Genomic DNA, 12,322 nt, shown 5'->3' on the forward strand with positions numbered 1-12,322 from the left:
AAATTAAAAATTGAATTCTCTGTACATAAAAGCATTTTTTTCCAGTTTGTATTTGAGTAACTTTTTAAAGATGGTATAAGAAGGAATTTGCTCTATGACAAATGCTTTAAATTCCAGTTTTGGTCTGAGTACCCACTAAATTTTTAAAACAAAGCTGAGTGTAGATGACATTCATTAAAAAACTTAGAAGATTAAAGAACCATGTGGCAACATGGCAAATTCTGTACAAAAGAAGTAAAATACTGGCAGTTCCCAGGACAAATCTATATCCAAAGTTCATCCTGTTGCCTAAACTAGTGCCAGGTTAAGATGCTGCCATGAAGGCAGATAAAGACATTTCTTTGGAGTCTGCACAAAGGTGGTGCTGTGAAGCCTTCTACCTGGTAAGCAATTGTAATGGAAGTTCACTGCCACTACACCCAAGTTCTTGTCAGTATTTGGTGGTAAAATAAAAGTAGTTTTGTTAGAAAAAGGTTTCTTATTTTGCTTAGTTTTTAAAAGTCACAGTAAAACTTCAGGCGGTACTGGAAAAATTTCCTGAACAAAACACCAATGGCTTGCTCTCTAAGATCAAGAATCGACAAATGGGATCTCATAAAACTGCAAAGCTTCTGTAAGGCAAAGGACACTGTGGTTGGGACAAAACGGCAACCAACAGATTGGGAAAGATCTTTACCAATCCTACAACAGAATAGAGGCCTTATATCCAAAATATACAAAGAACTCAAAAAGTTAGACCAAGAGGGGAGACAAATAACCCTATTAAAAAATGGGGTTCAGAGCTAAACAAAGAATTCACAGCTGAGGAATGCCGAATGGCTGAGAAACACCTAAAGAAATGTTCAACATCTTTAGTCATCAAGGAAATGCAAATCAAAACAACCCTGAGATTTCACCTCACACCAGTGAGAATGGCTAAGATCAAAACTCAGGTGACAGCAAATGCTGGCGAGGATGTGGAGAAAAAGAACACTCCTCCATTGTTGGTGGGATTGCAGACTGGTACAACCATTCTGGAAATCAGTCTGGAGGTTCCTCAGAAAATTGGACATTGAACTGCCTGAGGACCCAGCTATACCTCTCTTGGGCATATACCCAAAAGATGCCCCAACATATAAAAAAGACTCGTGCTCCACTATGTTCATCGCAGCCTTATTTATAATAGCCAGAAGCTGGAAAGAACCCAGATGCCCTTCAACAGAGGAATGGATACAGAAAATGTGGTACATCTACAGAATGGAATATTACTCAGCTATCAAAAACCATGACTTTATGAAATTCGTAGGCAAATGGTTGGAACTGGAAAATATCATCCTGGTGAGCTAACCCAATCACAGAAAGACATACATGGTATGCACTCATTGATAAGTGGCTATTAGCCCAAATGCCTGAATTACCCTAGATGCCTAGAACAAATGAAACTCAAGACGGATGATCAAAATGTAATGCTTCACTCCTTCTTTAAAAGGGACAAGAATACCCTTGGCAGGGAAGAGAGAGGCAAAAGATTAAAACAGAGACTGAAGGGACACCCATTCAGAGCCTGCCCACATGTGGGCCCATATATATATAGCCACCCAATTAGATAAGATGGATGAAGCAAAAAGAAGTGCAGAAGTGTAGATCGCTCTGGAGAGACAGCCAGAATACAGCAAATACAGGCGAATGCCAGCAGCAAACCACTGAACTGAGAATAGGACCCCGTTGAAGGAATCAGAGAAAGAACTGGAAGAGCTTGAAGGGCTCGAGACCCCATATGTACAACAATGCCAAGCAACCAGAGCTTCCAGGGACTAAGCCACTACCTAAAGACTATACATGGACTGACCCTGGACTCTGACCTCATAGGTAGCAATGAATATCCTAGTAAGAGCACCAGTGGAAGGGAAGCCCTGGGTCCTGCTAAGACTGAACCCCAGTGAACTAGACAGTTGGGGGGGGGCGGCAATAGGTGGAGGGTGGGGAGGAACACCCATAAGGAAGGGGAGGGGGGGAGGGGATGTTTGCCCGAAACTGGGAAAGGGAATAACACTCAAATGTATATAAGAAATATTCAAGTTAATAAAAAAAAAAAAAAAAAAAAAAACTTCAGGCGGTGCGGTGCAATTTGTGAACATGATAACTGGATGGTAAGCCTGGGTTGATGGGAAGCAGCCATTTAAAACTAATATTTAACTGAGGAATGCCAGAAACAATCAGCATTCCTTTCTCTTGGGTGGTAGGTGTGCCTTATGGGAAGATGAGTTCTGACTACACCCCACCCTGTCTCTATGAGAAGTGATATCTGCTGTTTTCAAACAAGCAGCTTATTACTATGACATTTTTTAGTTTCCTTATAAAAACATTTTAACAATGTTTTAATCCCAGGTGTGGGATATGGGGCTCCTTCAGATTGTCTGGTTCTAATAGGGGCAATTTTGCCAGCTGCAGATAATTCTGTGTATGACATTTGGAATTCTAGGGATGCTTCAAAGGGTATATGCATGCAATAGCCCCCATGGAGGGGGAGGGGTCATTGGATGCCTTAGTTGTTCTTAGAAGAAATCAGAAAACCTGATGGGGAACAGCAAACCCCAAGGAACTTGACACCCCTAAATGAGCAGGAAGTAGTCTAAACATCTTTCCCTACTTTTTTTCCCCCTCTCCTATCTAGTGTTAGGCGGTTATATAATGATGGAAGTGAAAGAACCCAGAAAGTAGCCAGCTATAATTTACTGTTTTGGCAGAATATGCCACTAATCAGAATGGTGCCTCTCTTTAAAACTCATTGGTAGAAGTTTTTGTTTTTTGCATGAGAAATGGAAGGTTAAAAGTCACAAGTGGAGTTCTGCAAGTCTTTCATCAGGATGAAATCCATCATCAGATGGAATTTTTGTTTTCCAATATTTTAGATACAAACAGATTTAGCTTTCTAATGGTAAACGTAATTATCTTTTTAAATACTTAGGCACCCAAATTAATGTCTCATTACATAGACTCAGTGTAATAGTAACCAGAAAAGCAGTTTTGGTTTTTAGAAAGTGTATTTGATTCTTAATGACTGAGCTTTCTAACTGGTACGGCAGGTGGAACCAGGCAGTTGAAGCAGGGGACCTGGTAGCTCTAATAGGCTGGATCCCACAGAGCAGACAAATGGCCCACATCTTGTTTTCTTGTGACTCTGGAAGACACCTAGGTCAGAAGTCTTGAGCTGTTGCTGCGTCATCCCAAAGGAATGAACAAAAATTGACCTTTGAATTGTTCTCTAGAATTCTACCAACAGAGGCACATGCTCCACTATGTTCATAGCAGCCTTATTTATAATAGCCAGAAGCTGGAAAGAACCCAGATGCCCTTCAAAAAATGTGGTACCTCTATACAATGGAATACTACTCAGCTATCAAAAACAATGACTTCATGAAATTCATAGGCAAATAATGAGCTAGAAAATATCATCCTGAGTGAAGTTACTCAATGACAGAAAGACACACTTGGTATGCACTCATCGATAAGTGGGTATTAGCCAAAAAGCTCAAATTACCTAAGATGCATTCCACAGACCACAGGAAGCTCAAGGATGACCAAAATGTGGATGCTCCCACTCCTTAAAGGAGGAAAAAATATCCATAGGAGGGGCAATGGAAGCAAAGTTTAGAGCAGCCATTCAAGGAATGGCCATTCAGAGCCTGGCCCACATGTGGCCTAAGCATATACAGCCACCAAACTAGATAAGATGGATGAAGCAAAGAAGTGCAGGCTGACAGGAACTCGATGTAGATCTCTCCTGAGAAACACAGCCAGAATACAGCAAACACAAAGGCGAATGCTAGCAGCAAACCACTGAACTGAGAATAGGTCCCCTTAGAGGGGAATTAGAGGAAGGATTGAAAGAGGTGAAGGAGGGGCTGGGGTTTAGCTCAGTGGTAGGCGCTTACCTAGGAAGCGCAAGGCCCTGGGTTCGGTCCCCAGCTCCGGAAAAAAAAAAAAAAGGGCAAGAAAATATCTTCACAAAATTAAAGAAGAAAAAAAAAAAAAAAAAGAAAAGAGGTGAAGGAGCTTGCAATGCCATAAAAACAATAATGCCAAACAACCAGAGCTTCCAGGGACTAAACCACTATGGAAAGACTGCATGGACTGACCCAGGGCTCCAACTGCATATGTAGCAGAGAATAGCCTTGTTGGGGCACCAGTGGAAGGGGAAGCCCTTGGTCCTGCCAAGGTTGGACCCCCAGTGCATGAGAATGTGGGGGGGTGCGGTAAGGGGGATGAATGGGGGAATTTCTGTACAGGGGAACCGAGAAAGGATGGAGGCTTATGAACAGGAAACCAGGAAGGGGAATAACATTTGAAATGTAAGTAAAGAAATATATCTAATAAAAATTAAAAAAAAAATTCTACCACCCAGTCAACGTTACCCTTTAGATTGGTGGGATTACCTGTTAATATATACTTACGCTTTAAAGGCATATTCACTTGAAAAACATTAAAGCCTGAATGACTATAGAATAGCTAACATGACTGAATGCATATAGGCTTGTATGTGCTGAGGGTGCGGCAAAGGGGTTAGAAGTGCTGGTTCAGAGCAAGCTGAAAAGGAGCACCATTTTTGCTTTTATCCAAAGCTAACCCCTTCGGGCAATGAGATCTAAAACTTGCAGGCATGCTGTGAAACTTAGAGGTATCAGCTAATACTATTTATTATCCATTTCTGTGGGCAAATTTAACTGTTGACTGCAAAATGGGATCCCCGACCTCCACTCAAAGAACCGGATCACTGTCTGCTGTAGACTCGGTGGAAAGCAGAGGTTGAACATAGCACCTCATATAAGGCAAGCATGCAGCGAAAGTGCTACATCTCTAACCACTATTTACCTAAGTTTGGCATAGGGTCTCCTTAAACTGTCCTTGATCCTGCTGCCTTAGCCTCCAAGAGAGCTGGCATGCAGAGCCACTACACCTGCCTTGAAAGCCCAGTTTTATTCCTGTGAAACTATAGTGTTGTATTCAGCTGCTTGCTATTAGCTAATAATCAAGCTTCCAAACCATCAACACAACTTTAACTCAGCCATGACACCTGCTATACATTCGTTTCCATATACATTCCATGAACTGCAGTTCTTTTGTCCAAGAAGGTCTATTGAGGACAAGTCTCTTGTTGGGAACTAACATCTAATCTACAGAGATCACATTGGACATGGGAACCATATCTACAGAGGTCACATGAGTGATGTAGTATTGCACACCTTTCTAAATGGGACCCCTACTACCAGTTTAAACTTTAAATTTTACTATATAGAATTTTACATGGTCTACATTTCAAATATTGTTAGATTATACAAAAATACGGATGTTCTTAACAGGATTAACAGGCATGTCATGGAAGTAATATTGTGAAAAGTTTATTTGCATTAATTAACTCCTTTTTTCCCACCATCATAAGAGATACACTTGTTCTTTGTGATCAGAGAAAAAACATTTTGGAATGGACAATCTGATTCTACTATTCATTAAAGAAAAATTGAAGTCAAAACAATCCAGTGCAACAATTTTCAGTAGTACAATCCAGTGCAACAATTTTCAGTAGTACAATCCAGTGCAACAATTTTCAGTAGTCCTATCTCCAGTGTAACCCAGCAAAATATTCACATATGTTAAGAAATTCTAAATCCCAAGCTGCAAATTTATCATTTTTTCCTTTATGTTCGAGCCAAGGAGCCTAAAGCAACAGTGATCACTTCGCTTTCAGAACCTTGGACCTCATGACTGACAACAGAATTAATTGAGTAGCTAAGTCACTGGATCAGCCACTGTCTGGCAGGGACAACTTCCATTCCATCATGCTAGCTTTGGGCTTCTCAGTTTTTAAAACTGAACAGATCACTTACTGGAGTGATTAGGGCTTTGATTTTTTTTTTGAATGCAATCATTTTTATAAAAAATAAAATGTCAACATATGCCAGGTGGTATCACTATCTGAGATGCAACTGTAAAGAGATAAATATCTTACGGCTGACACTTTGGATTTTTAAATACGTCATCTTTCAATAAAAGTCTTGGTCAAAGTTTAAACATTCTATAACAACCTGACAGGTGCATCCATAACACATCTCATCAGGACACAAACATTTAGCTAAGTCTTTAATACAACACGATACTGTTATGATTTGAACATTATTCTAATTTATTTTCATTCTTGGTTCTTTAAACCATCTTGTAATAAATATGACAAATTTTAGGTGCAAAAATGAGTAATGCATGATTTTAATACTCTGGAGACAAATCAATAGTTATTTTCCTGTGACTTAAAAGAAAAAAATGAACTTTCAATCATGTGTGTTTCTGGACTTTTAGCCTATAACAAATATATTGTAGCATATAAAATGTTTTTACCTTATTTTGAAAGCGTTACATACATAATTGTCCAAAATACGTTGTTTTGTTTTGTTTTTTAAAATTGACACCAATGCATCCATATTCCATTAAAAATAATCTGACTTACGTGCACTTACTAGGAAGCAAGTTTAAAAATTTGGAATTTGTTTAAAGTGCTGATACTTAGGAGAGGGCTAGCTGTAAGCATGTTACCGTACCTATCAACAGAACAAGGACCTTTAAACTCAAGTTTAGGAAAAAAAATTGAGGTTCTATGAAAGGAAGATCAGTAACAAACAGTTTCCACTGAAAAAGGATTCAGGTGAAACGAAGAGCACCAGGATGAGCTGCATGAAGGTGCTGGGGGCACCGCATCCCCTGCAGGGAGCCCTCCCTCGGGATGCACTGCAGCTGTAAATGCAACTGTTATCAAGGTGCTGGGGTGGGGTGGGGTGGGGGTGGGGGCACCGCATTCCCTGCAGGAGTGTTCCCTCGGAATGTATTGCAACAGGCTGTAAATGCAACTGTTCAATAGTTACCACTGCTCTGTTCACCTCAGAAAACTGCATTCCTTCTAGTTGATTAAACATTCAAATTACAGAACTATACATGATGATGAAAACATAGTTTAAAGGAACATTTATACATGCCACCTGATAGAGGTGACGCATTTCAAAGGGCTTCATATCTCTTAAGACACGGAATTGACGTTAATGGTCCAGGAGTGTTTTAGATATAGCTATAGATATATTCATATGATATATATTTCAACAAGAAGTGTAAAAATCTTTAAAAACAAATCACAGCACTCACAGCTGCTTTACATAGGAAGGTCTCAGGGTCACTGGGTGTCAAACTAGTACAGACAGGAAGTGACTTTAAAAAGAGGAATGAATGGCACATCAGGAAGCTGTGGATGTTTCATTAGAGGTCAGTTTCTCATCACATCACTGATGTGTGATCTGCTGAAGGAAGGTCAGTCCCTGCCTCCTGAAGCCTCTTGCTCTTCGGGATCAGTTAAAGGTCAGGAAAACGACTTGGGTCTTCCTTGTAGTCTTCAGGGATGGCAAAGATGGACCCATCAAACTCATCACATCGGAATTCCTGAAAAGTCACAGTGGCTGTGATCGTGGGAAACACCGGTATATCTGGAGAACAAACAATTAGATGTAAAAAATGGTGAGATGGAGTCAGTCACCATCCATCACACAACTCCATTTCCACAACAACCCAATTTGTACCTCCCCAGGCTATGCAGAAAGCTCCAAGGCTCGGGCCTGGGGCTGTGCAGCTGCTCCCCAGGCTGCTCTGGTTAGGTGCACCCCAGCCCACCCCCCAGCTTTGTAAACCTTGACATCTTTGCTTCAAGAACCTTATCACTGGATAACACCATATTGCTTTAGCACAGCAATATAAAAGGGTTTCTGGCCCAAAGTGAATCTGGAGATGGAGATTACATTTGTAGGTTGATGTCTATATGCAGGTGAGGTCTGGTCTGGTTATTTGATTAATTCCTGGAAACAGTACAGCCCACACAGAAGCTGGTCTGATGCCTAACATACTTTACTCAGGAGCCTCAGATTCCATCTGTGAACAGCCTCTGAAGTGGGTCTATGGAAGCCAACCCAAGAGCCTATCCACAGTAAGAAACTACTTAGTAAAGCTGCTGTTAGTAATCAGCAGAAACTGTTTGCAGAAACAGTCTCATGCTAGAAGAGGGGAAGGATGCTCCCAGCTTCCACTGATGCCTATTGCTGGAGAGACAGTCTTCCAGGAGTCAGCAAACTCAGGCCTTCAGACCAACCGGTTTTTGTAAGGCTTATAAGAACTTTAAATCTTTAAATTTCCTTTAACTTTGTTCATTTCTTTAAAAAGAAATACTTTGTTCATTTCTTTAAAAAGAAATTCTTTGCTCATTTCTTTAAAAAGTTTTACAAATCACATTTAAGACTGACCTTTAACTTCTTTGTAAAGTAAGTTAAGGGAAGACTTACTACTTAGGTTTTTGTGGCTTTTGGGGGGGAATGGGGGGGTAGGTAGATGGACAGGGGACTCGCACCCCCAACCAACACCACCGGACAGGGCTTCTCTATGTAGCCTTGGCTGTCCTGGAACTTACACTGTAGGCCAGGCTGGCCTTGAACTTAACAATCTACCTGCCTCTGCCTTGAAGGTGCTAGGATCACTCTCACCGTGTGGGAGAAAACTATCTTTTTCTGCACTAAGGTGTTTGTACCTTTGTCAGACCAGAAGTGAGTTAAAAGACCTTCTGGTCCCTCTGCTCTTGTGCTTATATGCACCACATGTGTGTGGTTCTGGAGACATGGAGTTGAGATCAACCCACAGGAAATAATTGCTAATACATTATCATTCTTTGACAAAATAGTTCAGCTGTTATGACCCAAGTCTGCCCACTAAGAGTCTCTGCAGGGACATCAACCCAAGAGTCATTAGGTAGTCCCTGCGCTAAGAAAGAATACCAGAAAGGTAAATTCAGAAACGAATGCCACTTTTCAGCATTTGAAAAGCTGCTGAAACTCAAGGTACCAGGCTAAAAGTCAGCAAAGTTACCACCCTGATGACAGTGCTATTCTGAGACTCCAGCGCCACAGTGCATTCTTGGTGCTGAAGGCACTCTGTAACAGCTACTAGGGAGAACCCTAGTAAGCTATGCAGAATTCTACTTGATGACTTCCCAAGTGAATACTGACTGTGTTTCACTGACTGGAATCTGGATAGGAACTAGTATGCCAACTCTCCTCTGCACAGCTTTCCTAACCGTCCCTCCCTGCCTCCACCCCCCACACCCCCACCCCCGCTGCTGTGCAATCTACACAATTCAAGTCTTGATGCTTTTGCTTTGTCATCTCTGTGCTTCCTTATTAGCTTTTAGTAGCCTAAAATGTTCACACATGTCCTCCTGCAGGAAGTGCTCCTGTGTCCTTTATATTTCATCTGAATCACACAGAAATCGATCTTGTCTCAGGTACTGTTATTTCTCAGGCATTTCATACACATAACAAAACAGAAGCACCAATGCACTTAAAAAGAAAAAACTTACTATGAAGTCACTAGTATATTCATTGCCCTTTAAAATATACACCTTATTTAATTCCATTTGATTTTTTTGGTCTTACCTAATTTTACAGGAAAGCCAGGAGGAAGCTTCATTTGAACAAATTCTCTAAGCTTGTTAAAGTGCTTGAAGGGTGCTATTACTTCTAGAACATTCAATAATCTGAAAATAAAGAAGAGCAATGTTTCCATGGTTCATGTCTGTAATGATGTTCTTGAACTACATGGGTCAAACTTCACAGATTAACCCCCCAAGCACTGAGGAAGAAAGGCTCCAGTTGTGCACTGGAGTGCTGTTCTCAGCTCTCTGAGGACACTGTTACTAAAGCCCATAGGCTACTCAGTCATTCTGGGAGGCACGGTTGAAGTGAACTTCTATTTTTGTGACTGAGCTTCACTGTTGGGTTATGATGGATTAATCTTAGTACTTATGATCCTGGCTCACATAACTTTCAGGTCATACAGAATGCTCTGTAGAGTCCAGGATCCCTCTGTGTCCACCATTGCAGTCACATGACAACAAACCCTTTGCTCCTCTGGCTGGCTTATTCCATATTATGATTCTTCCAACAGGGCATATTTTCCAGTTCCTTGCTAACAACCAACAGCTAGACACATGTCAGATCACTGCTTTCCTTTACAGAGTAATCAACAGCTGGATGCACAGTTATATTATTTTCTGTTACCTTTTGTTTTCCTTGTGGCCCCATGCATGCTAGGCCAGCAGCATTCACCACTGAATTTAATCCCAGCACTCTTTTCAATTTTTACTTTAAAATTTTTTGAGACATATAGTCCCATTAACTTTTCTAGGCTTGTCTTGCACTCTGTAACCCAGGCAAACCTTGATGTTCTGATCGTCCAGTCTCAAACCTCCATAATAGACGATTGTGGGCCTGAGCATAGTTTATCCTTTCTTATGTGTCAAAAACTACGGGTGGGTGGAAAACTGTCCAAATACCTTAGATTTGTTTCTTAGTAGGTGGGGGATAGGCTACAAATAGAGACCATGGGTAAAATTTTCCCAATCCTAACTCAGCCACACTTGGAGGCTAGTGAGAGCTCTTCTATGAAGCTAGCTCTGTTCTCAGTCATGTCTCTAACCTGTTACTCTGCTGTCAAAACTTCATTTCAGGCACATCTACTCTCATCAACTGTGTCTGATGTATTTGGTTTTTGATATTGCTGTTAATTGCTAAGGTTGGTATTCCTTTGGTTTTTCCATCTCTTTTTATTTCATTCTGTCTTCAACTCAGGAGTGATCTAATCATACTGATTTTATTTTCTTGATGTGCTTTTCCATAGCAGTTACAGGAATAGTAACAGGAAATCTCTTCTGCTGTAGAAGGGACTCTCGTCTACCCTCTGTATTCAGGATTCCTTAATTTCCCTTGTTCCTATGACAATGGTCACATATACTGATTTATCTACTGTTCATGTCTAGGATCTCTGGAGTTAACTCAAGACACTCTGTAAAATCAGCTGAATTCCATTATTAGGAATCAGAGAGTCAGGAGAACCCAAATATTTGCCCGTGTTTTCTAACTCCTTTTTCACACTGCCTTGAGATTCTCCCCACGTGTGACCTCTGGCTTACACAGAGGCTCTACACAACAGGCTATCTCCTTCTAAAGCCTGAGGATGGCAAAGACAGAGATTGTGATCAGACTTTGTTGAAAATTAGACTCTGCTGCCTTCTCTAGGGGAAAAAAAAAAAGTCACCATGTTGGGCCAGGTTAAAAGGGGAAATGAATTAGCGAAAAATAGTAAATGGATCCTTCAACTCCTCACCAGTACATTTTCATAAAGAGCAGAGATCACAGCCTATCAAACGTGAGCTGCAGCACCTACCTCCCGTACACCTATCTCTCCCAACTCAATGTTTCTAAAGGAGTGTCTGGTGTAGATGGGCCTGGAGGGGTAGAATGCAAGGTGTGCTCTGCAGTACAGTTTTCAATAGGGATAGACTGAAAACAGAATATTTTCAGTAAAAGAACAACGAAACAAAGGACAGGAGGTCAGCATTATAAATTCCAAGATGGGTGGGGAGGAGAGAAACATGATTACTGCTGGAATCTAAGACACCATAGCTCAAAACACCAAAACTCTTATGGCAAAATACAAATTACTTCCTGGCTCCGCATTCAGAAGTATAGTCAACAAGACAATCTAACTAATGTGCTAAAAGATAATAATCTTTTTATTCCATAAATTTCTATGCTTTAAGATTTTTTACAAGCATGTGTTGCTTTAATAATTTTCTTGAGATTATCCAAAATTTATAGAAAATGATACTTCTGCAAACTAGAAAATCTATGGGTGTGTGCACACACTCTTGAGCCTGTCTTGAGTCTGTCTGCTTTTTTTTATATTTCAACACCTCAGATGCAAATACTGATGCCCGTTAGAATCTCTTGGGACCTATCATAATCAACAGCATACTTACGACTCAATTCCCAGAGGAAATTCCTGGCTCATGGCTACAGTGGCTTTAAATGTCTTCTTGCTCTCTTTGCACACCAGTTCTCTGCCCAGGTGTGGTGCCCTACAACAGAAAGAACACTGTTAAGGGGGCTTTGTTAAGAACTTATAAATGCTCACAAATATTTCCACTTTTCTTATCCTGTCTACAGAAATATTATGATATGTAAATACAGACTGTCTATAAGAAATGAGATAAAAGAAACAATTTAAAAGTTCAGAAAATAACATGAATACTCAAGGAATTTCATACTGAATATAACTTAATTTTAATAATAAACACCATTTTAGGAACAAAATAAAAATCATTTCATCAATCTCTTTCCCTATCTACTATAGTTTCAGCATTCAACAATAAAATACACTGTGATTACAAAATTGTGTACACATGCATTGTTAAAATTATAACAAATTG

At 40.4% G+C, this 12,322-nt stretch overlaps 1 protein-coding gene across 2 annotated transcripts in view; it reads right to left on the reverse strand.

Moving 5' to 3' along the window:
* Positions 1-5,362: 5,362 nt before the first annotated feature.
* Ankrd13c (ankyrin repeat domain 13C) overlaps positions 5,363-12,322 on the reverse strand; it is a 46,919-nt gene continuing 39,959 nt past the window's right edge. For both annotated transcript variants that reach the window (XM_032897111.1, XM_032897109.1), the window contains 3 exons: positions 11,873-11,971; positions 9,489-9,589; positions 5,363-7,499 (listed from right to left, as the gene is read on the reverse strand). In XM_032897111.1, coding sequence (XP_032753002.1) covers positions 7,369-7,499; positions 9,489-9,589; positions 11,873-11,971 — 331 coding nt within the window. In that variant the 3' untranslated portion in view covers positions 5,363-7,368. The remainder of the gene's footprint in view (positions 7,500-9,488; positions 9,590-11,872; positions 11,972-12,322) is intronic.

This window comes from Rattus rattus, chromosome 3 (genome assembly GCF_011064425.1).
Source record: "Rattus rattus isolate New Zealand chromosome 3, Rrattus_CSIRO_v1, whole genome shotgun sequence".
NCBI lineage: Eukaryota > Metazoa > Chordata > Mammalia > Rodentia > Muridae > Rattus > Rattus rattus.